The sequence below is a fragment of the Cimex lectularius genome, unplaced genomic scaffold (genome assembly GCF_000648675.2).
Source record: "Cimex lectularius strain Harlan isolate CLEC.00 unplaced genomic scaffold, Clec_2.1 scaffold100, whole genome shotgun sequence".
Classification (NCBI taxonomy): domain Eukaryota; kingdom Metazoa; phylum Arthropoda; class Insecta; order Hemiptera; family Cimicidae; genus Cimex; species Cimex lectularius.
The window spans coordinates 484,636-505,307 of NW_019392663.1; the positions used below are offsets into that span (position 1 = coordinate 484,636).

A 20,672-nucleotide genomic window follows, 5' to 3' on the forward strand; every position below is an offset into this window, starting at 1 on the left:
AGGCAAGCATCCTTTCTAAACTTTATAACTCAGCCCTTATTACCTTATTCTGGAATCCTACTGATCGCTGCTTCAGAGAAAATACCCATACCTATAACCCACAAGACTTGGTCTCATCCTGTATACCATTTACACTGCTTGCTTCTCTATGCATCCCAAAACCATCATTACCAACTTACGCGGATGATGTCTTGGCCTCGGAAATCCAGGAATACATTGGGTCTATCAATGCCTGGTGCCAATGGTGACGGACAAGACTGAATGGGAGAAAATGTACACAGTGTACATTTACATCAAACAAAACAGTCTTCCCCTGCACTACGCATCAACAACAAGGATATGCTGATTTGCGTTCAAGTCAGATACTTAGGATTACACCTAGACAGCAGACTGACGTGGATTCCCAGGCAAACAACTTAACGGAAGACTTGGACAACTGCGACGACCTTTAGGACCGAAATTTGAGGGAGAAAGAGTAAGTGAGAGACAGTGAGTGGGAAAGAGAAAGAGAGAGAGAAAAAGAGAGTGAGTGAGAGAGAGAGAAAGAGATTGAGTGTGTGTGTGTGTGAGAGAGAGAGAGAGAGAGAGAGAGAGAGATTGTGAGTGAATGAATGAATGTGGTTTTATTTAGTGTCGCAGAATTTGATCATTCACCATTCTTACATTCAGCGACACACAGTAAGAGAGAGAAAGAGAGTTAGTTAATAAATGAGAATGAGTAAGAGAGAAGGAAAGAGAATGAGTGAGTAAGCAAGTGAGACAGAAAGAAAGAGAGTGAGTGAAAGAGAGAGGGAATGAGGGAGTGAACAAATCCATAAGGTCATCCCAATAATAAAAGAAAGTGAATGACTGAAAAATTGATTTTTTTAAGAGAGAGAGGGATGGAGGGAGGGAGAGAGGGAGGGAGGGAGAGAGAGTGGGAGGGAGAGAAATGAGAATGAGTGATAAGTGAATGAGAATGAGTGAGACAGAAGGAAACAGAGTGAGTGGGAAGAGAATGAATGAAAGAAAGAGAGAATAAGTGAGTTTACAAACACATAAGGTCACCCCAAAAATAAAAGAAAGAGAACGACTGAAAAATTGTTTTTTTTTTAGAGAGAGAGAGAAATTGAAAGAGGGAATGGTAGTGAATGAATAAGTGAGTGAAAGAGAGAGTGAGTGAAAGTATGAGTGAGATGAAAATGAAAAATCAGTCACACAGGTGTATCACAAATCAGTACCACAATCGCAACCCTTCTATTGTTCTTAATTCATTATTTTGAGCAAAATCATATGATAAATTGTTAGTTAAATTTTTTTTTTTAAATAAAGTTATTTCGGTGCTTTGATAAATTTTCTGCTTAATCATCATAATTAAATAATTTTTATAAAAACTCTTGAATTTTTGATCTTGTTTAATTTGGTTTACATTAAAATAAGCATGTTGTAATTAATATAACGACAAAATTACATATACATAGTTTGAAATAAACGACAAAAAATATGTGTCCGCTTCTGACGCTACTCGACGAAATAGGAGTAATTTTATGAACAAAACCATGTAATAAATTGTTAGTTAAATTTTATGAACAAAACCGTGTAATAAATTGTTAGTTAAATTTTATGAACAAAACCATGTAATAAATTGTTATTTAAATTGATTCTATAAATAAATGGTATTCCGTTGTATTGATCAATTTTCTGCTAAACCATTAAAATTAATTATTTAAAATAAAAATTTGTGAATTTTTGATCTCGCTTAATTTGGTTTATATTAAAATAAGTACGTTGTAATTAATATAACGACAATAATACATGTAGTTTGAATAAAAATATGAGTGTCCGGTTCTTTTGTCTTCGACTGTACTCGATGCTACTCGACGAAAATCTGGACAGTGGGGATCACGTAGCGTAGAGTAGGGTAGCATTGCGTGTATTGGGGGGGGGGGCAGATTTGCACGCCGGTAATACAACCATATGTAAAATTGGATTTCGGACTTTCATCGGGTAGCGTTGCATAGCATTGCATCGGGTAAGTGTGTTACCCGCTTAAATGACCTTTCCTTCCAATCCTCTTTATATTTGGGCTCCGTTTTTAAGGTTTCTCAGGTCAACGTCATTGTAGAGGTAGACTTTTTCAAAGAGCGGGGATTATTGAGCGCTGAGGATGAGCGCTCTGAGCTAGTTCGGATCAGGAGTGGTGAACGCGAACGAGCTGCGTGAATGAGAATCACGTGATCGTTGCGAAGAGAGAATATGATTCACCGCTATGGAAAAGAGCTTCTTCCATTTCCAGTCACGGATCGTTCGCACAAGGGTGAACTGGTTCTTTTGACCTGTCTACAATCTAGTTACATTCAGTTTTGGGTGAGCGTTTATCGTCAAACTATGGTGATACGGACGCGCTTTAATCGTTTATAAAAAGTAACAAAGCTTAAAATGTTTACTTTTACACTATCTACCTACACTTCGGCCGCAATCTGGTACAAGTAAGCATGAAATAATTATTTCTATGTGTTTTCCTTGTTTCTTGTTATCGAACAGGTAATTCCTCCTCTTACGTTTAACTTTTTTAAAATTCTTGTCGAGCGAAAGGAGAATTGTCTCCCGATTGTTTTGTTATTAACTATGGGACTCAATCGGAGGAAATTATGATTTTCAGGTAGAAATATGGATAGAAACTTGATAAAATAGGCTTGAAGGCCGGCCTGATGAACCTAATCGACTGGTAATTTAAACAAGTCATTAGCACTGTATTTAAAATCGTTGAATAAAAAGCTTGACTGTCGGGTCGGATTTCGCAAAAAGCTCATGAAATTATACGTACAATAATAATATACAGCACACAACAACAACATGACAGCAAACCAAAAATGTAAGTGATTCTCAGCACTCCGACTTCATCTTTATTGAAACTATTCGTACACATATCGAACAAATCGATGACGTTAGATCCATCTACTCTCGCCGGTTTACGTTCCGACTTTACGGAATTCCGGATAGTTCTCGATGATTGGAGATGGTGTGAAGACCAAATGCATATGAGTGAACCGTAAGAAACCAGAGAGAGTAAATGGAATGGGTAAAAGTACATTACACTTTTTGTAATGAACTAGAATACAATTTTAGCAACAATTGTTGCCCTCCCGTCTTTTCTTAATAGTTACTATTGACTAGGAGGTCCTGAGATCATCTTCCCCTTCAGTCGCCTGACTGGGCCGTAGTGGTGGTTCGACATGGATAGAGGGTTTTCTGGATTAGGTTTGTTACTGGGGCTATTTGGGAAAGTGGGAGAAACCCCTCTGTTGGAAACGGCACCATCTGCTTTTACACTGACGGATCTAGAATGCAGGAAGGGCCCTGAAACCAAATACTCAGGACCTAAGGGGAAAATACACCAGTACCTTCCAGGCTGAATTACGTGCAATTGAGATGTTCCCAGTTCAATCTGAATAAAGGGTACGAAAACGAGAAAATAGCTAGCATATCAGATAGCCAAGCAGCCAACAAAGCACTAAGTTCAAACATCATTAGCTCAAAGATGCTGCTGAATTGCAAACTAAAATAAATAGATTAGGTGTGCAAAATAAAGTTACCCTCTACTGGGTCCCAGGACATCGGAGGAGAGGGCGAGAGAGCGGACGCCCTTGCAATGAAAAACTCTCTCAGACTCCAAAAATAATAAATAAAATCAGAGTGACTATATGATATTTTGCATCATCCTGTTAAGTCTCAACAGGCTATAAAGGAGAAGAAGAAATCATGAGAACGTCCAATACAATTATATAGTATACAGATGGCTCCAAAATAATTTTTTGATCGGATATATTCCTTGCAAGTTCAAAATATGAGTGATCAAACTAATTAGATAAGTACACTCGGTCTTTCAAGCTGAAATACATGCTCCACACTGACAAAAAAAATCTCATAAGATCAGACAGCCAAGCAGCCATAGAAGCACTAGAACACATAAAAAAAATAGAAAGTGAATACATCCAAAACTTGAAAATCCTGGGTAAATAACAACCTGACGATATTTAGGACGACACATAGGAGTTCCAGGTAATGAAAAAGCAGACAAACACATCAGGAGGATCTGCAAAACTATATAAAAGTCTATAATACTTGGAATACTAGGACAAATACTACCCAATCTCAGAATGAGTCCATAAACAAATAAGGAAAAGTGGACGAATCCCAGAGGTGCAACACAGTAAACTCATGGGTAAAGAATCCTCACCAAAACTGGCAAACATGTTGCTACAAACAGGGTAGGAGTGTCTGGGGTCACTGGCATATGGGAAAATACCTACAAAACTTGTGTATATTCAATTATATAGGTAAAAAATAGCGATCAAACAAATTAGGGGACCTTGGTTCTTCTTGATCATCCTGAAATGCTTGTGCCGTAGAAAATCTTAATCTCTCATCGTAAGATCAGACAGCCAGCGGACTTGAAACTATTAGCATGTAAAAATGCCAAAAATTTATGACAAAAAATAATTAATAAAAATAATAAATTTTGGGTAGCTACAGCTAAGCAGGGCAAAACTCAGGAAAGTGATAGGAATATAAACCGGTCATCTTAGAAAACACACAGTATATTCAATTGTTGTTGTTCATTGTAAGTTATGGGATGAGGAGGTAGAAACTGCCATCAATTTTTGAATGCGAAGCAACGGCCCAATGAAGACATAACCTAGGCCTTTAGGAAGATCCAGGGAAGAGAGCAGAAGTCAATGACCTACTACTTCTCAAGAGAAGGATTGATTCGATTGAAATGAACTAAGGAACTAGGAAAAGTTAATAAGCCAGAAGATTGCAGAACTCGAGGAGTACAAAACCTTATCATTCCATCATCATTCACCACGAACTTGCTTGAAATGCATATAAAAATCAACAGTTCACACACATACTTACGCCATATAAGTTATACAAATTAAAAAGGAAAAGAATCGACGGTCTCAAGGACCGACCAAAACAATACAAAAAGGACATCAGACACTCACACTTTCCACCTTTCATGTAGTTATGAAAAGGACTCACAAAACAGCGAAGATGGGCAGATATTCCCATCTTTACTCATGGGTGTTGAGACCCATGAGGATCTTTAACGTCCGGACTTATTCCAGAGGGGACTTCTCAGACGGCCAGTATTCTCAAAGAGAACACCAGGAAGATTTTACATGCATGGACTTGTCACAACCCTTGGCTAGCGAGGTGGTGTAATGCTAACCAACTTCAGAAGTGCCCTGAAAAGGGTACATCATACATGTGCCTTGAAAAAGGCAGTTTTGGGGTTCCGGCACGTGCCCTTCACCACCCCCGGAGAGGTAGAAAAGGCACTCTATCTCCGGCTCCGGTTGGCCGGTACTCTCCAGCAGATCGAAATGATCTGGGACGGCCAAACTACACGTTATATTTCTCCATCCACCCACCCGACAAACCTAAGGTAGACCAAAGCCAATAAACTAGTATTACCATGTGTTAAAAAATAGATCTTGTTGTTATCAGAGTCTTCTAACCTTGGTGGAAGAAATGCCGAAACGCTTTTGCCAGTGAGAATAGACAAATTATAAATGACCGAGTACAACAAAACTACAGACTTCAAGGGTAAATCTCAGAAGAAGAGCGCTGTGTGTGAAGCTGTTTCGGTTATCTTTCCTATCTCAAACCCTACAGCCATAAAAAAATCATAAGAGTCACTTGAAATCGTATTATCATTCCTCGCTGCATTTGAGCCGCCCTCGAATCGACTATCTAACGTGCAAATGTGATAAGATTAATAGGTCATATTTAAAACATGCCAGCCGGAAACGTACGCGCCTGAAGTGATAACTGTGTCCGCAAATAAATTAAACTGGCACAAGTTCAAGAGCAGAAATTGCCATTGGTAGATATAAAAGCCTTTGTGGGGAAAAGCTGGAGACTAAATCCAAAAATGTCCTTACGGTTATACACCTGAACCTGATGATAACCTATTGATTGGTGGTTTGGAGGACATTACAGCTAAGTCAGCATAACTGATAACGAGTCCCACTGTTTGGAAGTCCTCATGAATCTACCACCTCTTCATGAAGGGAGAGAGTAGAGCCGCAATCCGCGAATAAAGCTTCGGGAGGAACTTCAGGTGGATTATGTTTTATACCTGTCGACATGATCCCGAAATTCAGATTTGATAAGAAATTTTATATTAAAATATCCAATGAGCAAACAGAGAAAGAGATCCCTGCCAATGCCGATTATATCTTGTGCACAGATGGCTCTAAGACCGATTATGAGTTAAAATAAACCAACGACTAGACTCCATATTCTTGCAATATGCCACGTTTTTTCAGGAGGTGACTGTGGCTATTGAACACTGTGCCAGGGAGATCAAACGAATGGATATTACCAACAAAAAAATAAAGTTTACTGCTCGGACTATCTTACGACTAGTAACTACTTTACTGATAGTAAAATTTAAAGCCGTTTGGAATTGCATCAAGGCCACTTCAGAGATTGGAAGCAATAACAAAATCACCCTTGTTTGGGTACCAAAGCATACAGGACGGAAGGATAACGTGGAGGTCGATAAATTTACTAAGTGAAGTTCGATGAGGACACCTATTGGCCTTAAACCCTTGTGTGCCATATCAAATTGCAAAAAACATGGTACCATCAGACAATGGTTTAAGAGCACTTGCTAGTACAATGGGACTGTATTCTAAGACAGAAGCATGTAAACTTTCATCAAAGGATAATTTCAGAACCTAACGGCAGAACTACTAAACCTAGGACTTCTTAGAATGATAGTTGGACTACTGGACACCCGGTCACCAGAAACGTAAAAAATAGACAATAGTAGAAACAAGCATGTGGAGTTATCCAGGAAGAAGAAAAAACAACGGAACATGTCTTCTGTCGGTGCGAAGGCTTATGAAGTCTTAGGTTTCTAGTCCTGAAAGAGGGCAATTAAGGAGTGGATAAGGAGCGCATCTTGGGTAGCTGCTGTCCCAAAGACCTGAGCGTCTTGATTGTAAGCTCAGGCATACAGCCTCTATTCCCTACGACGCTTCAAACCTAAAGTAAAGCTTTTGTATGCCGCCATGACGGTCTCTTGTAATACCCTGTACTTCGCCACCCGGTCTAGGGCGCCACGCGACTCATGTGCCACAGCAACGTCCAGGACAGTCACTGAGTCCTCATCCGTAGTCACAACATCCGGCCTGTAACTGGTTCCATCAGGTAGGGCTATAGGGGTTTCAGCCTGGACCTGATACCCTGTAACGCAGAGGCCGGCTATGAGGACATGGAGGCATTAATCACGCACCACATTTCGTACACTCCGCTGACACGCTATCGTCCGCTCTCCTCATGACCTTTGCGGGCCATTTATGTTGTTAACTAGCACTACTGTGTCAACGGCACACCGTATGTTATTCAAGTATGTCCCATTGATACTGACACCCTTTGCATTGAAATCGTTGAAGCATCTTTAAACAAAGCTTCCCAGTATAGGTTAAAAAGCTAGGGCGATAGAATACAGCCCTATCTCACTCTTTTCTCGATTATCTGAGAAGACCAATTAACGTCTTTGATATTGAGGTAGACGTTGGACTAACAGCTGCGTTTTACGTTTAGGGAAAAACGTCGCCAGCTAACTCCGAGGTCATAGTCAAATTTATTGTCACAACAATAAAGCACAAAAAAAAAACCACTTTACATTTGGAAGAACATCCAAATATATTATTGAATAATTTGTTGAAGTAGTGAGGAGCGGTGAATTACAAAACATATTTTGATTGGAAAAAATAATTATACAATGCAGACGTAAATACTATAAATTTTGAATCAAGTATTCCATAATCATACAAAGTGTGGTGTTATTCTTGTGATGCCATGTTTGTTTCGTGTTTGCAATTGTTGTGAAACGTGATTTGCATTCTGCTGTTTTTATGTGATTAGTGACAGGATGGGGAACGAGGTCAATCTGGGATATTTTCTTTATATCATAGGCGATTTTGTGATTCTGAGTTATTCGATATTGGAAAGGAAGTTAATTATTATGGACGATAACGAAGGAAAGGGAGACATAAAAAAAAAGTGTGATGGTTTATTTGCTTTATGTTGTTGGCGGAGTTTGTATGTATCTATTCTGTAATTAATGCTGTGTGTGCGTTTCTGATAATTTAAACCATTTCTAGAAAGTTGCGTTTTTTCATTGTTTACTATCTTTTTTTTTTTTTACAGATATTGATATGTAATTCCAATGTGTTGTATGTAGCTGGACAGTTCATACGATTAATTTTATAAATAACATCGAATTTGTCCCTGAAGATGACCTGAGTAAAGGTCGAAACGTAGGCAAAAAATAAAAAAAATTTAAATATTTACTCGGAACGCTCCTCACTACTTCAACATTGAACAACCGATCATTAAATAATACATATATTATTACATAACTTCCTTTTTTTAAACTATATATTATCCAATTATAATGTCCTTGTTATTAAATGTTCATATAATCGTGAAGGCCGCATTGAATTCAAAAGGAAGGCGTAAAAACTAAACTTTTCCAAGGTCGTGAATTGAGAAGACCATCGATTCCACATTGGAAACGGTGACTGAGCAGAAAAAGTATAAATTTTCGTTCTTGAAGTTTTTTTAAAGGTGTATTATGTTATCACAAGAAAGAGAATTTTTGGGTTGTGAAGTAACTAACAGGCAAGGGGTTGATTTTACTTTGGTTAAAAAGAAAAAGTTGTAATTTTTATTTGGTCGTTGTTTGTTATGTTCTCTGTCAATTTGTTTATTTTACGCGACTGGCGTTTAATTTTCCCTTTACATGCTGAACACGGCTTCGATTCAGTTAACGTGATTGCTCTTACGTATGAAAATATTCACTCCATTTCCTTTAGCACTATGGCAGATGTTTCGTTGAACCACATTACAAGGGTTAAATTTTAAACGGTGTCGTAGATCTGATGGACCTACAGATTGATATTCTGGTCTAATAACAGGTTCACTGGTTTTGCAGATAAATCAGCGAGAATGAGCAATGATCGAAGGAAAATCAACCTGTTTTGTAGTATGGCTAAACAAATTTATACTTACCTAATGGCTACGAATTTAAATGTAAGTACACAATAGTGTCAACTTTTACAAACAGTGAAGAAGTTAAATTGACATTTAAACTACGCTGAAAGGTATTGACATTTACAACACAGCTGAAATATCATCTGGTCTGTGTCGACGATATCCGAAGATAAAAGTAAGAATAACCTCGTGAAGATTGCGGAGTGATGGACCAGTTTGGTCGTTCCCGATCATATCGTTACTGGCAGACTCGTTTCCGCATACTATCATATTAGGCCTGATTTAAACGCTGTCAGTAAGGGAATTTTTGTATCACTGGCAAGTAGCTACTCGCATGGTTTAAACAGTTGTCAGTGACTGGCAATCCTAGCGTGGCAGTCACTAGCATTGCCAGTGAAACAAAAATGTTTGCTATGTTTCCATTTCTGCTGGTGCAAAGTGTCAGACAACATAAAAAGCCCTCAGACTCAAGTACGATGTGAGAAATCAGTTTGTTTAAAACTACTTCCAAAGGGCAAGTTTTGGCCAGTAGGATGAAAATGTCCTTTTTCATCACGAGACCTTGGGAACTACTTAACAAGCCTATACCACCAGACATTCTTTCCATTTCTGCTGGTGTAAAGTCTCAGACATAAAAAGCCCTCAGACTCAAGTACGATGTGAGAAATCAGTTTGTTTAAAACTACTTCCAAAGGGCAAGTTTTGGCCAGTAGGGTGAAAATGTCCTTTTTCATCACGAGACCTTGTGAACTAACTTCTCAAGCCTCTACCACGAGGCATTCTTTCCATTTCTGTTGGCACAAAGTGTCAGGCGCCGCATAAAATGTCCTCCGTTTCAAGTATGATGAGGAAAAGTTTAACTAATCAAACAGGGTATCATGTAGATCCAGTTTTCCCACCGTAATCATCAGAAAGAAGTGGTCCTTCTTTCCCCATACTGTTCCTTGTTAATTTACAAAATAATTAAAGTCGCACATAAACTTAAAAGATTGAATTTGGCGCCGACGCGTTGCCAAAGGATGTCAAAAAGGGGAAAAAGAACGCTAGAGTCCCCACCGCTCACTCGGCTCTATTACTCACTGCCCAGTGCCCACCGGCGGTCGTGGGGACTGGTGAATGTGAATGTGAATGTCATAGTCGACGTCGCTATCCGGCTGTTTTTTTCTCGATTTCGATTGTTTAGACTACGTGTTGAAAAATGTTATCTGACGAAGTATGTGAAAATCGAGCCAACCGGAAAATCATTACCAGATCTATTCCTGAAAAATATTAAATTATTTTTACATCCATTCAGTCATTGTTGTAAAATTACTTTCAATTAAACTTGGAAAAAATATGCATAGATACAATGCAATTTTCTTTTAATATTTTTAATCACACATACATATTAATTTGTTTACTTTTGAATGTTAATTAAAAAATTTTGACCTTCATTTAGTTTTTTTTTTTTTTAATATAAAGATTAAACATAAAATATTTCATGTTATAATCGCTAATTTGAAACATGTTGTTGCAGATAAATCAAACGTGCTGATGGCAGGCTTTTTGATGAACAAGTACGCGATTAATTTATTTAACGGTCTGCAAAAGGTGATCACCAGACAGGTAACTTGGCTGATTCCTATGAAATCCAATATAATTAACATTCAAGTCAAAGGCTTTTGGTACGATGAATATTAATATTCTCTTTTCTAAACTCAAATTGTACGGCATTGCGATCCGCTCCTTTCACAGTTGGGATCCTTCCTTATTGGCGGAACCTTGTGGGTGGAATTCAATGGTGAACTTTCTGTTTCCCTTCCCATTGATTCTGGTTCCCACGGGGATCCCACTCGAGGCCAATTTTATTTCTTATGGTTTTTAACGATGTCACAAGACATTTTGACACCTCTTTCTTCTCTTTTCTTGTAGATGATCTCAAACTCTTTTCATCCGTGTCGAGTCTACCTGATTGTTGGGAACTGCAGCAATTGACATTTTTTCCAACTGGTGTTACAAAATTGACATTGCTAATAAAAGAGAGTGCATAAAATTTAGTAAATCTAATAACAGTATACCCATTTTATTTAGTGGTCTATTGAGGAAATTACTTCTTTCAATTAATTAATCTTTTTATGTAAGGTTTTTGGTTGAAATGAAAAAGCTAGTGCCTAGTTAGTGCTAGTGCCATCCCTAACCATCCCAAAAGCCAGTGCCACAAGCGGGATTCAAACCCATGACCTTCGGCTAAATACGTCGCTGCTCTATCACTTGAGCTATTGTGACTTTGATCCACTCGGACATTAACTCCCCATCCCAACCTACAACCTTTCGAATTGAAAAATGGCAAAAAGGAGGGGAAATTTGAAAGGTTAGGTTGAGATGGGGAGTTGGTGTCCGAGTGGATCGAAGTCACATAGCTCAAGTGGTAGAGCAGTGGCGTATTTAGCCGAAGGTTGTGGGTTCGAATCCTGCTCATAGCAGTGCCTAGTTAGTGCTAGTGCCATCCCTAACCATCCCAAAAGCTAGTGTCACAAGTGGGATTCGAACCCAGACCTTCGGCTCAATACACCGCTGCTCTAACCACTTGAACTATTGTGACTACGAAGTTACGATAGCTCACTCAAGTGGTTAGAGCAGTGGCGTTTTGAGCCAAAGGTCATGGGTTCGAATCCCGCCCGTGACACTAACTTTTTCATTTCAACCAAACACCTTACATAAAAAGATTAATTAATTGAAACATAACTTTGACAAATTTTCCTGCCATCTTGATTGAACCCTTATTGAGAAAGTGGATAACATTTCTGATCTTAATGTAATTTTCAGTTCAAACAGTTCTTTCAGAAATCATGTCATCGATATTAGAAATAATGCATTGAAGAACATAAAACAAGAATTTCACAATACCCTTGTCAGTAAAACCTTCTTACCCTTGTCAGAAGCCACTTAGAGGATATTTCATTTGTTTGGCGTGCTGACCTCTGAGGGCTGAAATTGAGCTCTTGGAGAGGGTAACTTTTCTCGCTTTCAAATTCCGTTCAAAGATTCTTGTCGCCTTTGGTTTTCATTTCAAATAATTACAACAGTGTCATCTCTTTGCCGTAGATTTTAAGTAACTTGCCTCTAGTAGTTCCTAAGGTAAGTTGCTTCCAGTCCTGTGAAATCTTCCATGGAGAGGTGCAGGATCTGTTAAGCGATGCAATGCACCTTCTCACGCCTCACCTCTTACTAATGTTTTCTCCAGGTTTACAAAAAAAAAAAATAAAAAAATAAATAAAAATTTAAAAATAAAATGTAAAACTTCTCATGGTAGAAGTAAAAGGTCGAAGTTCCATTGAAATGAGTTTTTGTAAAGTTATGTTTTGTTGACTTTACTTGTATTCTTAATGTTTGTTCACTTATATTTAGTAAGTAATGAGAAACAGCTCAAAATTCTATTTTCTTATGTTGTTTATAATAAACAATATATACATATTGCAGGTTTTGCAGGTTGAGAAAAGAGATTTCCATAAAGCAATGACTCTTCGCAACCAACAAAAACCTTTAAACCCACAATTTGAGCTGTATACTGCAGATAAATTCTTAAATCCAATTAAACCCATTACAAATGATCCAACAAGTCGGCCTTTGGTAGTTTTGATAGCATGGATGCTCGCTAAGAAAAAGCACATTGAAAAATACAGTGAAATATACTTAAAACAAGGCTTTGATGTATTATCAGTAACGATGACTCCTTGGCAGTTTCTTTGGCCTACAACTGGAGCACAGGTACAAAATATAATTTGTATATTTAAATATTTTCAAAATATCAATTTCACACAGAGAATTTTGTTTATTTGTTGTACTTTGTTTCAATAGGTTCATTGATTTAGAAATAAATTGCTTCACTGAGTGAATTTGTATAGTTTTTAAATTAATGGTAATGATCCTCTATTTTGATATAAATTAATCAGCCTATTTTTCAAATGATTAGAATGATTTTTCTAGGTATTGTGCATGTAATTTAACAGTACACAATTTAACTAAGTAAAATCACTCATCTCTGTTTTGAAATCCAGTCATAGGACATTTATGTCTAGGAAGCCTTATTCCATAATTTGTCATTAATTGTAATACGATAGTCTTATAAGACTAATTAATTGTATTTTAGCCAATTGCAGATGAATTGCTCCAATACTTGAATGAACATTCGAATCGGCCCCTTTTACTTCATGGGTTTTCAGTCGGCGCTTACCTTTGGGGAGAAGTACTAGTCAAGATTAATACAGACTTACCAAAGTATACGAAACTTATCGACAGAGTCAAAGGCCAAATATGGGATTCGGCTCCAGACATTGCTGAACTTCACAAAGGAATACCAAGAGCATTGGTACCTGGAAATTCTCTTCTTAGAGCTACAGTTGAAAAATATGTCGTGTAAGTTCAATCACTTTTAACTTTACCTTGATTTATTCTACTAGAACGTTTTTGCCTGATATTCCATGTGAGTTTTTATAATAAGCTTTAAGCTGCCTATTAAATAATTAAGTAAATAAGAACATTTAATTTGTGTTGACTTTTTTAAACCTTTCGTTTAAACACCACCTATGGGCCGCAACAAGGTGTTGACATGGTGCTCATCATGGTAAGGTAAAGGTCCCGAGTTCGAATCCAGCATTCAAACTCGACGTATTTACAAATGGGCATTAAAAAATAAATTAATTAAAAAATTAAAATAAAAAATAATCAATTTTGTGGATGATTTTTCACACATTTTGAAAATATTTTTCCTTTCTTAAATAAATAAATGATATCAGAAACTTTTTTTTTGAGGATATGCCAATTACGAGGTTATATGAACCCTCGGGGTGCTGGTGTTTTTTGAAAAAATCCCATTTGTAAGTATTTCAGATTCAAATGTATGGCCACTGGATTTGAACCCGGGACCTTTACCTTAGAGTAATGAGCGCCGTGTCAACCACCAACACTCCCAATTTACCGTTATTACTGATAGTTGTAATTTTCAATCAGGTGTAAAAAATCAAAACTAAACTTTTAATTTTTCCCTTTTCTTTTAAACCAGTTACATGATAAATTGAATTTATCGTGTTCTGAAGGAAATCTTCAATATTTCCAGAACAAACCATTGAATTTTTGAACTTCTGGTATTTTCTGGTAAAATAGGTCTTTACTCCCTCGTTTAATCGCTCCAAATTTGTGCATTAGAATTAATGGTTTGGAAGAAACTAATAAATCACCCCCTTTCAATCCCACCAATGCGTAACATGCATGCTTCTTGAGATATAATATAATATAATCTATAAATAATTTTTTTTTGTTATTTTTATGTAAGTTATATAATTATATAATGCAAAAGTTGCATCCCCACAGCAGTAAAGGAAGTAGGCAATCCACAGAATGTTTGTTCCATTTGGGTGGGTAGTTTCTGCATTCATTTTCCCTTATTTTACTTAATGGGTAAATAATTAATTAAAATAACCAAACACATACACAGAAAAGCAAATTATGTGTTTTTAGAATAAATCACTTCCAGTTGAAAAAACCCAATTCATTGATACTTCTACCCTTTCTGAGACGACCCTAGGAATTTCGAACAGGATTGTGTAGCGGGTGAAGTGGAGGGAGAGGTAAAAATATAAACGGGAGGACGGAGACAATGAGTATCGGTAAATGATCAACTTTTCATTAAAAGTTATCAATCGCTTGCTTACTTTATTTGCTCCAATTGTGTACAGTACACACTAGAATCAACGATTTGGTTGGGCAGAAGAAGCTAATAAAAAAATCATCCCCTTTCAATCTCACCAAATGCACAATATTACCTTCTTGCGATGTAATCTGGCTTCTGGAGTTGTTAATAATGGGTCGTGGCATATTCATCCTAAGTTATCAATCTTTGTGAAAATGGGTTGAATTTAGTAGGGAATCGCAGATGGATATGCAGTCCAATAAATTCTTCTAGATTATATGTGAGAAACCCATCGCTCCGACAAATATATCCATCCGCTCTAAGATGTATAAAAAAAATTTGTTCTACTATATGGTGCATCTCTGAGTATGAGTCATTCGAGACAAAAGCTTGAATTTGTTTATCAACACTAGTTAAAGGACATCAAGAGTGATCTGTCTCCTAAATCAAAATTTACGCTTCTGACCCATTCAGAATACTTACAGATGACTCTTCCTCCTAAAGCGTCATCACTGGACACATAAATTTTCTTAGCATTCTGAGCTATGGTATTTCCTTTGCAAATGTGGATAAGAAGAAGGAAATGAGAAAATGTATTTTTTTTTTTAAATAATAGTCAACAAATTATCAATTTCAAGATTTCAACTGATTGAGTATTTATAGAAGCTGTATAGAAAGTAAAAATTGAAAATATAATATTAGGGCACCTGTCAAACCAGAAATACATTTAAAAACTAAGAATTGTGGTCATCGGTGGCCACAATGGTTAAGGCGTTGACACAGTGCACATCACTTTAAGGTAAAATCCCGGGTTTGAATTCAGGGTTGATCATACTTACAAATGCACTTTTATTTTTTTATTTTTTCTCAAAAACGCCGTTACCCAGGGGGTTGATATGATCTCTGCTGTAACGTACTCACTTAGAAAAACATATAGACAAATAGTGCATTGGCAAATATTTAGATTACTAAACTAAAAGTTAGATTGTAAACAAATTTAATTACGTCAATAATATCAAGTTACTAACATAAGTAATGCTGTTTATGCTTATTGTCATTTCAAAGTTTTATCGTATTTTTTTCAGCTACCATTTGAGTACATTCCAGAATTCAGTCACCCAACATTACATCAGGTCAAGCCAGTTGTTCCACACAACACCTATTAGAGCACCGACATTACTTTTCATCTCCAAGAATGACCTTATTGCGACGGAAGCGTCAAATCAAAGAGTCCGCAAATCGTGGGAATCATTGGGAATGAAGGTATGTGCTTAGAATTGCTATTAATTTCTGAATAAAAACCATATACAAATCATGGAACTAAATAGAAGCACTATTGATTTCTGTCTTTCTAAAAGATTCTATCTAATGATTACTAAAAAAACATGGGACTGTTTGCAAGAGATTATTTACAAACCATTTGTCTCTATATCTAATAGTCAAACATATGGCAAAATTTTGAATACGGTTAAATATCGAAAAAATAGTGTCAATAATTAGCAAAAATAAATAGGAGAAACATATTGAAAACAAATCCCTTTAATAAATCATCAAAATTAATCTGGATTGACAAGTCAGAAATGCTGTTGAATCATGCCAATTTAAATACACATCAGAATGGTAACAATTTTAAAAAGTGAAATTTTGATTAATTTATTCTTATATATAATATTGGCATATTAATTTATGATAATACCAAGGAAGTTGGTAGGCAATTTGTATTGTAGTTTACCGCCCTGGATAATTTCAGTTGACAAATATGTCATTGCACTTGTCCCCGTTGTTAAATTATTCATTCAAAAGGAATTGTAAATAGTTTGAATTGTAAATAATAATTTGATAAATTGATTTGTGTAACTATATTTAACAACAATAAATATTTATAGGGTTGTCTGGAAAGTTTGTATGGAAATGCTGATACACTTACAAATTCATTAAGGGTTATAAAATTAATTAATTACCATTTGAAAGTAAGGTCCATAATAAATACCTTTCTTCCAAAAATCGCTGCTTTTACTGCTGCATTATATTAGATTAGACGAGTCAGCCTCTTTATGATCTGTGCACTACGACCAGTATTGGGTCTCCATTGTCTCTCTTCTGGCTTTTTACTAGAGCTTTTTTAATGACTCCCATTTTCTCCCCCTTCAGGCCCGGGCTTTCTCTCCCAGGAGTCTAAATCTTAGCCTACATAAGCCTTCATACCAACAGAAAATATGTTCCACTTCTTCTCCCTGGCAATATATGCACAGGCTTGTTTCCACTACTCCGATCTGTACATGTACCTCAGGAGTCTGTAATTTCCAGTTAGCAGTCCAATTACTATTCTAGTCCTTACACGTCCTAGATTTAGTAGTTCTGCAGGAATACTTTGGTAAACTTTTGCATTTTGTCGTAGAATACAGTCCCATTGTACTGAGTATTTCTTCTTAATCCATTGTGTGATGGACCCACTTTTTGGCATTTGGTATGCCACAAAAGGGTTCAGAGAAATTGGTGTCCTCAGCAGACTTTCCTTCTGTCCATTGCCCCTCTGCCCTTTGTGCCCTGTTACACAGTCAAGGGTAATTTTGTTGTTTTCCCCAATGTCTGACATTATGCAATCCCCTAATGCAATCAAAATGATTCTCAGCTTTAACTTAACTTTAATTTCCCTAAGTGCCGCCTAGCTGTCCAAGTACATGACTATTCTTCTGTTAATGACACCTAGCCCTTTAATCTCCTTGGCACAGTGTTCAACATACATATTCTCCACTTGAAAGTCAGTGGCATATTGCTCAAGACTTATATGAATTCTAGTCCTTGGTTTATTTCCATAAATACCAGCTCCTAAGCCATACTCAGTTTTAGAGCCATCTGTATACCAGATATGGTCAACATTAACTGGGAACCCTTTCTCCCAGGCTACTCTGCCATGTATTTTAATTTGAAGTTTTTTGTCAAATCTGAATTTAAGGTCATGGCATCAACAGGCCCAGAACCATATCTGTTTGAAGCTCCCACCCCACACATTTAGTTGCTGTTTGCTATGTGAGTAGACTATTGGAGCCTGTCCCTGCATTAGCCTATGAATTGTGGTTCTGGCCTCTCCCAGGATACAGATTATGTAGTGCTGGTAGATTCGAAAGGACTTCCAGGGCAGCAGTGGAGGGCGTTCTCATAGTCCCAGTGTGCTAGTTCTCTGAGCAGTACTGAGGATGTTGAACACCCTTAGCTGGAGTGTCTTTGTCCTCTTTCCACTGTTACTGCTGAAACACCGGAAGATCTTTTCTGATGCCTTCATTTATAGTATAAGGTTTGCCTTGTTAAAAAATAAATAAATAAAAATTAATTAATTTTAAAAAATTAAATAAAAAAATAGAGGAAATGGTATAGGTAGTAGTTCAGTAATTGCTGCCGAGTCAGTAAAGACACATAAGCTGAACATTGTCTTGATGGAATATCACACCTTTCCTTAGTCAGCTCTGGGCGATTTTTCTCAATCACCACTTTCAGTCAAATTAATTGAATGCAATAGAAATCAGTATTTATGGTTTAGTTTCATTAAAGAAATTATGATTTTCATGATGACATCACAATTTTCCAAACGGGGTGTCGTGAGGCTAAAGAGCACTGGTCATACAATTTAGAGGATATAGAAATTGTCAATGATATCTTGCGTCAGTGCTCAATCCAACCAGCCTTTTTTTTCGCTAAGCAATAAAATAATAGAACATAATTGGCCATGATAGCGATTCGGTTTGGAAGAGGGCATTTAGTCATAGAATTATTTCTTGGAGAGCCAAATATCTGAGCTATTTTATACTATTCAGGTCAGGTGCAGTGTTGTGAGGAGTCTGGGGTGGTGGAAGGTGTACTATGTTTGTTAGGAAATTTTACTTATAAGACCACATTTTTACGTTTTATGTCAATCTACACATTGAGGCTTCACCTTAGTTACTCAGTAAAGGTGGCCTATGTGCTGACCAAACATTGAAAAAATTGGCCACTAAGGTTAAGCCATTGACCCAACAACGTACTTACAAAGGGCTTTTTTCAATTCTTTAATTCAATTTAATTTTATCATTCAATTTTTGAGGTGTTAGATAAAAGAAAATACAATTCAGTACTTTTACAAAATATCCAGATAACCCAATAATAACAAGGAATATTTATTTTTATTGCATGAGAAATTTTCACTCGTACATTTTCAAGTTTACACACTGTAAGCAATATCAGCTCTTTTTTAATTTATTGTATTTGATAAACAAAAATGATATTTTTGCCTGATAAAATGCATTGGGAATATAAACAATGTAGAAAGAAATAATTTATCAGCTCAGCACTTTTATCGTTGAATGTTTATTTTCAAATATTGTTGTGTTTATACAATCAGAACCAGAACTGTAGAATTAAATAATGAGTAGACTACATTAAAAAAATCATAGAAATAATCAATACAATTGGGGAAAAAAACATATAAATGAATAACAAGGGTTGCTGATATGCTGATTAAAGCATTCACACGGCGACATCACTGTAATGACTCATGGTGAGAATTTCAGCAGCCTTGATTTTGAGATGAAAGTATTTTCCTACAAATAGATTTTTAAAATTAATAAATACATAAATAAAAATATTAAAAAATAAAAGAAAAGTCATAATCTGACTACATAAAATCAGGGAACTATCATTATTGTTATATATGGTTATTGCTATGAAGTTCAACAGAAATAATTGACAAATAAGGATATTAGTTTGATGTGTAGTTACCTAGTACCAAAAAAAAATAAAAATTTAATTTGTTGTTAGTTCATGCATATTCAACATTTTATTTTCATAACATGTTAAATTTGATTTCTAATTCATTTTACAGGTTTCCTGGAAATGTTGGGATAAATCAAAACACGTTTCACATTTCATTTTGCACCGTGACGAGTATTTGTACGAATTGAATTCTTTTATTGCTTCGCTAGACCTCTTTTCTCAGTATGAGGAGGTGAAGGATAAAATTAAGGCAAAGTTGTAAATCAATTTTTAAATAAAAATAATAATGATGTTTTTCATCAGTCATAATTATTGTTACCTTTATGCCAATTGTTTGTTGTAATTATTAATCTAGTTTTTCTTCATTGTAACAAAATACATAAACTCGTCAGAATAAAGTATTATTAATTGGAGTGAACTAAATCTGGCCAAATAATTTTTAATCACAATTTACTATGTAAACATGTGTGTATGTAATGCTGTTAATGAAGGGTAAATAAATAAAAACATTAAACATTTATTTTTTGTATTTTATTTTAATTGATTAAAAACCAGATTATTACAGAAAAACTGTTAAGTAAAATGTAAGTATTATTGTTATATTATTAAGTATTGTTATAGAAATGATCTGTGCAATAGAAGTTGCCATTAGACTTAATAGAATAGAATAATAATAAAATAAATAAATTAATAAGTGAAAGCTTATTTTATTGTACTTTCCTAGTTCCTTAGTTCATTGCAATCGACTCGATTCTTCTCCTAAGAAGTACTAGGTCATTGACTGTCGCTGCAATTCCATTCCCATGGCTTTCTTTGAATTCCAAGTCTTGTCAGCATTAAGTGGTTACTTTGAAGATGATTTGGGTGGCTGTTTCTTCCTCTTCATTGCATAACCTACAAATGGGATCATCATTGAATATACCCATGTTGTGCAGTTGTTTTCTTAGATACCAGTGACCAGTTTATAGTCCTATCACCCTCTGAATTTAGCCCTCTCTAACTGTAGCAGTGAGTCTTGGTGACGGTCGTTTTAGCATAAGTTTGCTGTGTTGCCACCCCTAGAATTTATCTACTTCTCCTTTTGTCTTTATTGGATCCATTATGTGATGGAGGATTCTGAGTTTATTTTTGTTAGGTTGGTTGGTTCGGGGCTTATATTTGGTATTGTAGATCCTTCTCTAGCCAGTGTATTTGCTTTATC

General features: G+C 36.2%; 1 protein-coding gene across 1 annotated transcript; it reads left to right on the forward strand.

Moving 5' to 3' along the window:
• The first annotated feature begins 1,989 nt into the window (after positions 1 to 1,989).
• LOC106672031 (transmembrane protein 53-A-like) lies at positions 1,990 to 19,991 on the forward strand. Its single transcript, XM_014403116.2, has 6 exons — positions 1,990 to 2,011; positions 10,574 to 10,662; positions 12,517 to 12,804; positions 13,187 to 13,452; positions 15,811 to 15,988; positions 19,581 to 19,991. Exons 2-6 carry the CDS (start codon positions 10,591 to 10,593, stop codon positions 19,731 to 19,733), a joined length of 957 nt encoding a protein of 318 aa, XP_014258602.1. The 5' UTR covers positions 1,990 to 2,011; positions 10,574 to 10,590; the 3' UTR covers positions 19,734 to 19,991.
• The last annotated feature ends 681 nt before the right edge of the window (positions 19,992 to 20,672 follow it).

Coding starts and splice junctions, on each gene's coding strand:
- LOC106672031 (XM_014403116.2), top strand. CDS start 10,591: ATGGCAGGCTTTTTGATGAACAAGTACGCGATTAATTTATTTAACGGT. Junction 10,663..12,516: donor AAAAGGTGATCACCAGACAG/GTAACTTGGCTG, acceptor TACATATTGCAG/GTTTTGCAGGTTGAGAAAAG. Junction 15,989..19,580: donor GGGAATCATTGGGAATGAAG/GTATGTGCTTAG, acceptor TTCATTTTACAG/GTTTCCTGGAAATGTTGGGA.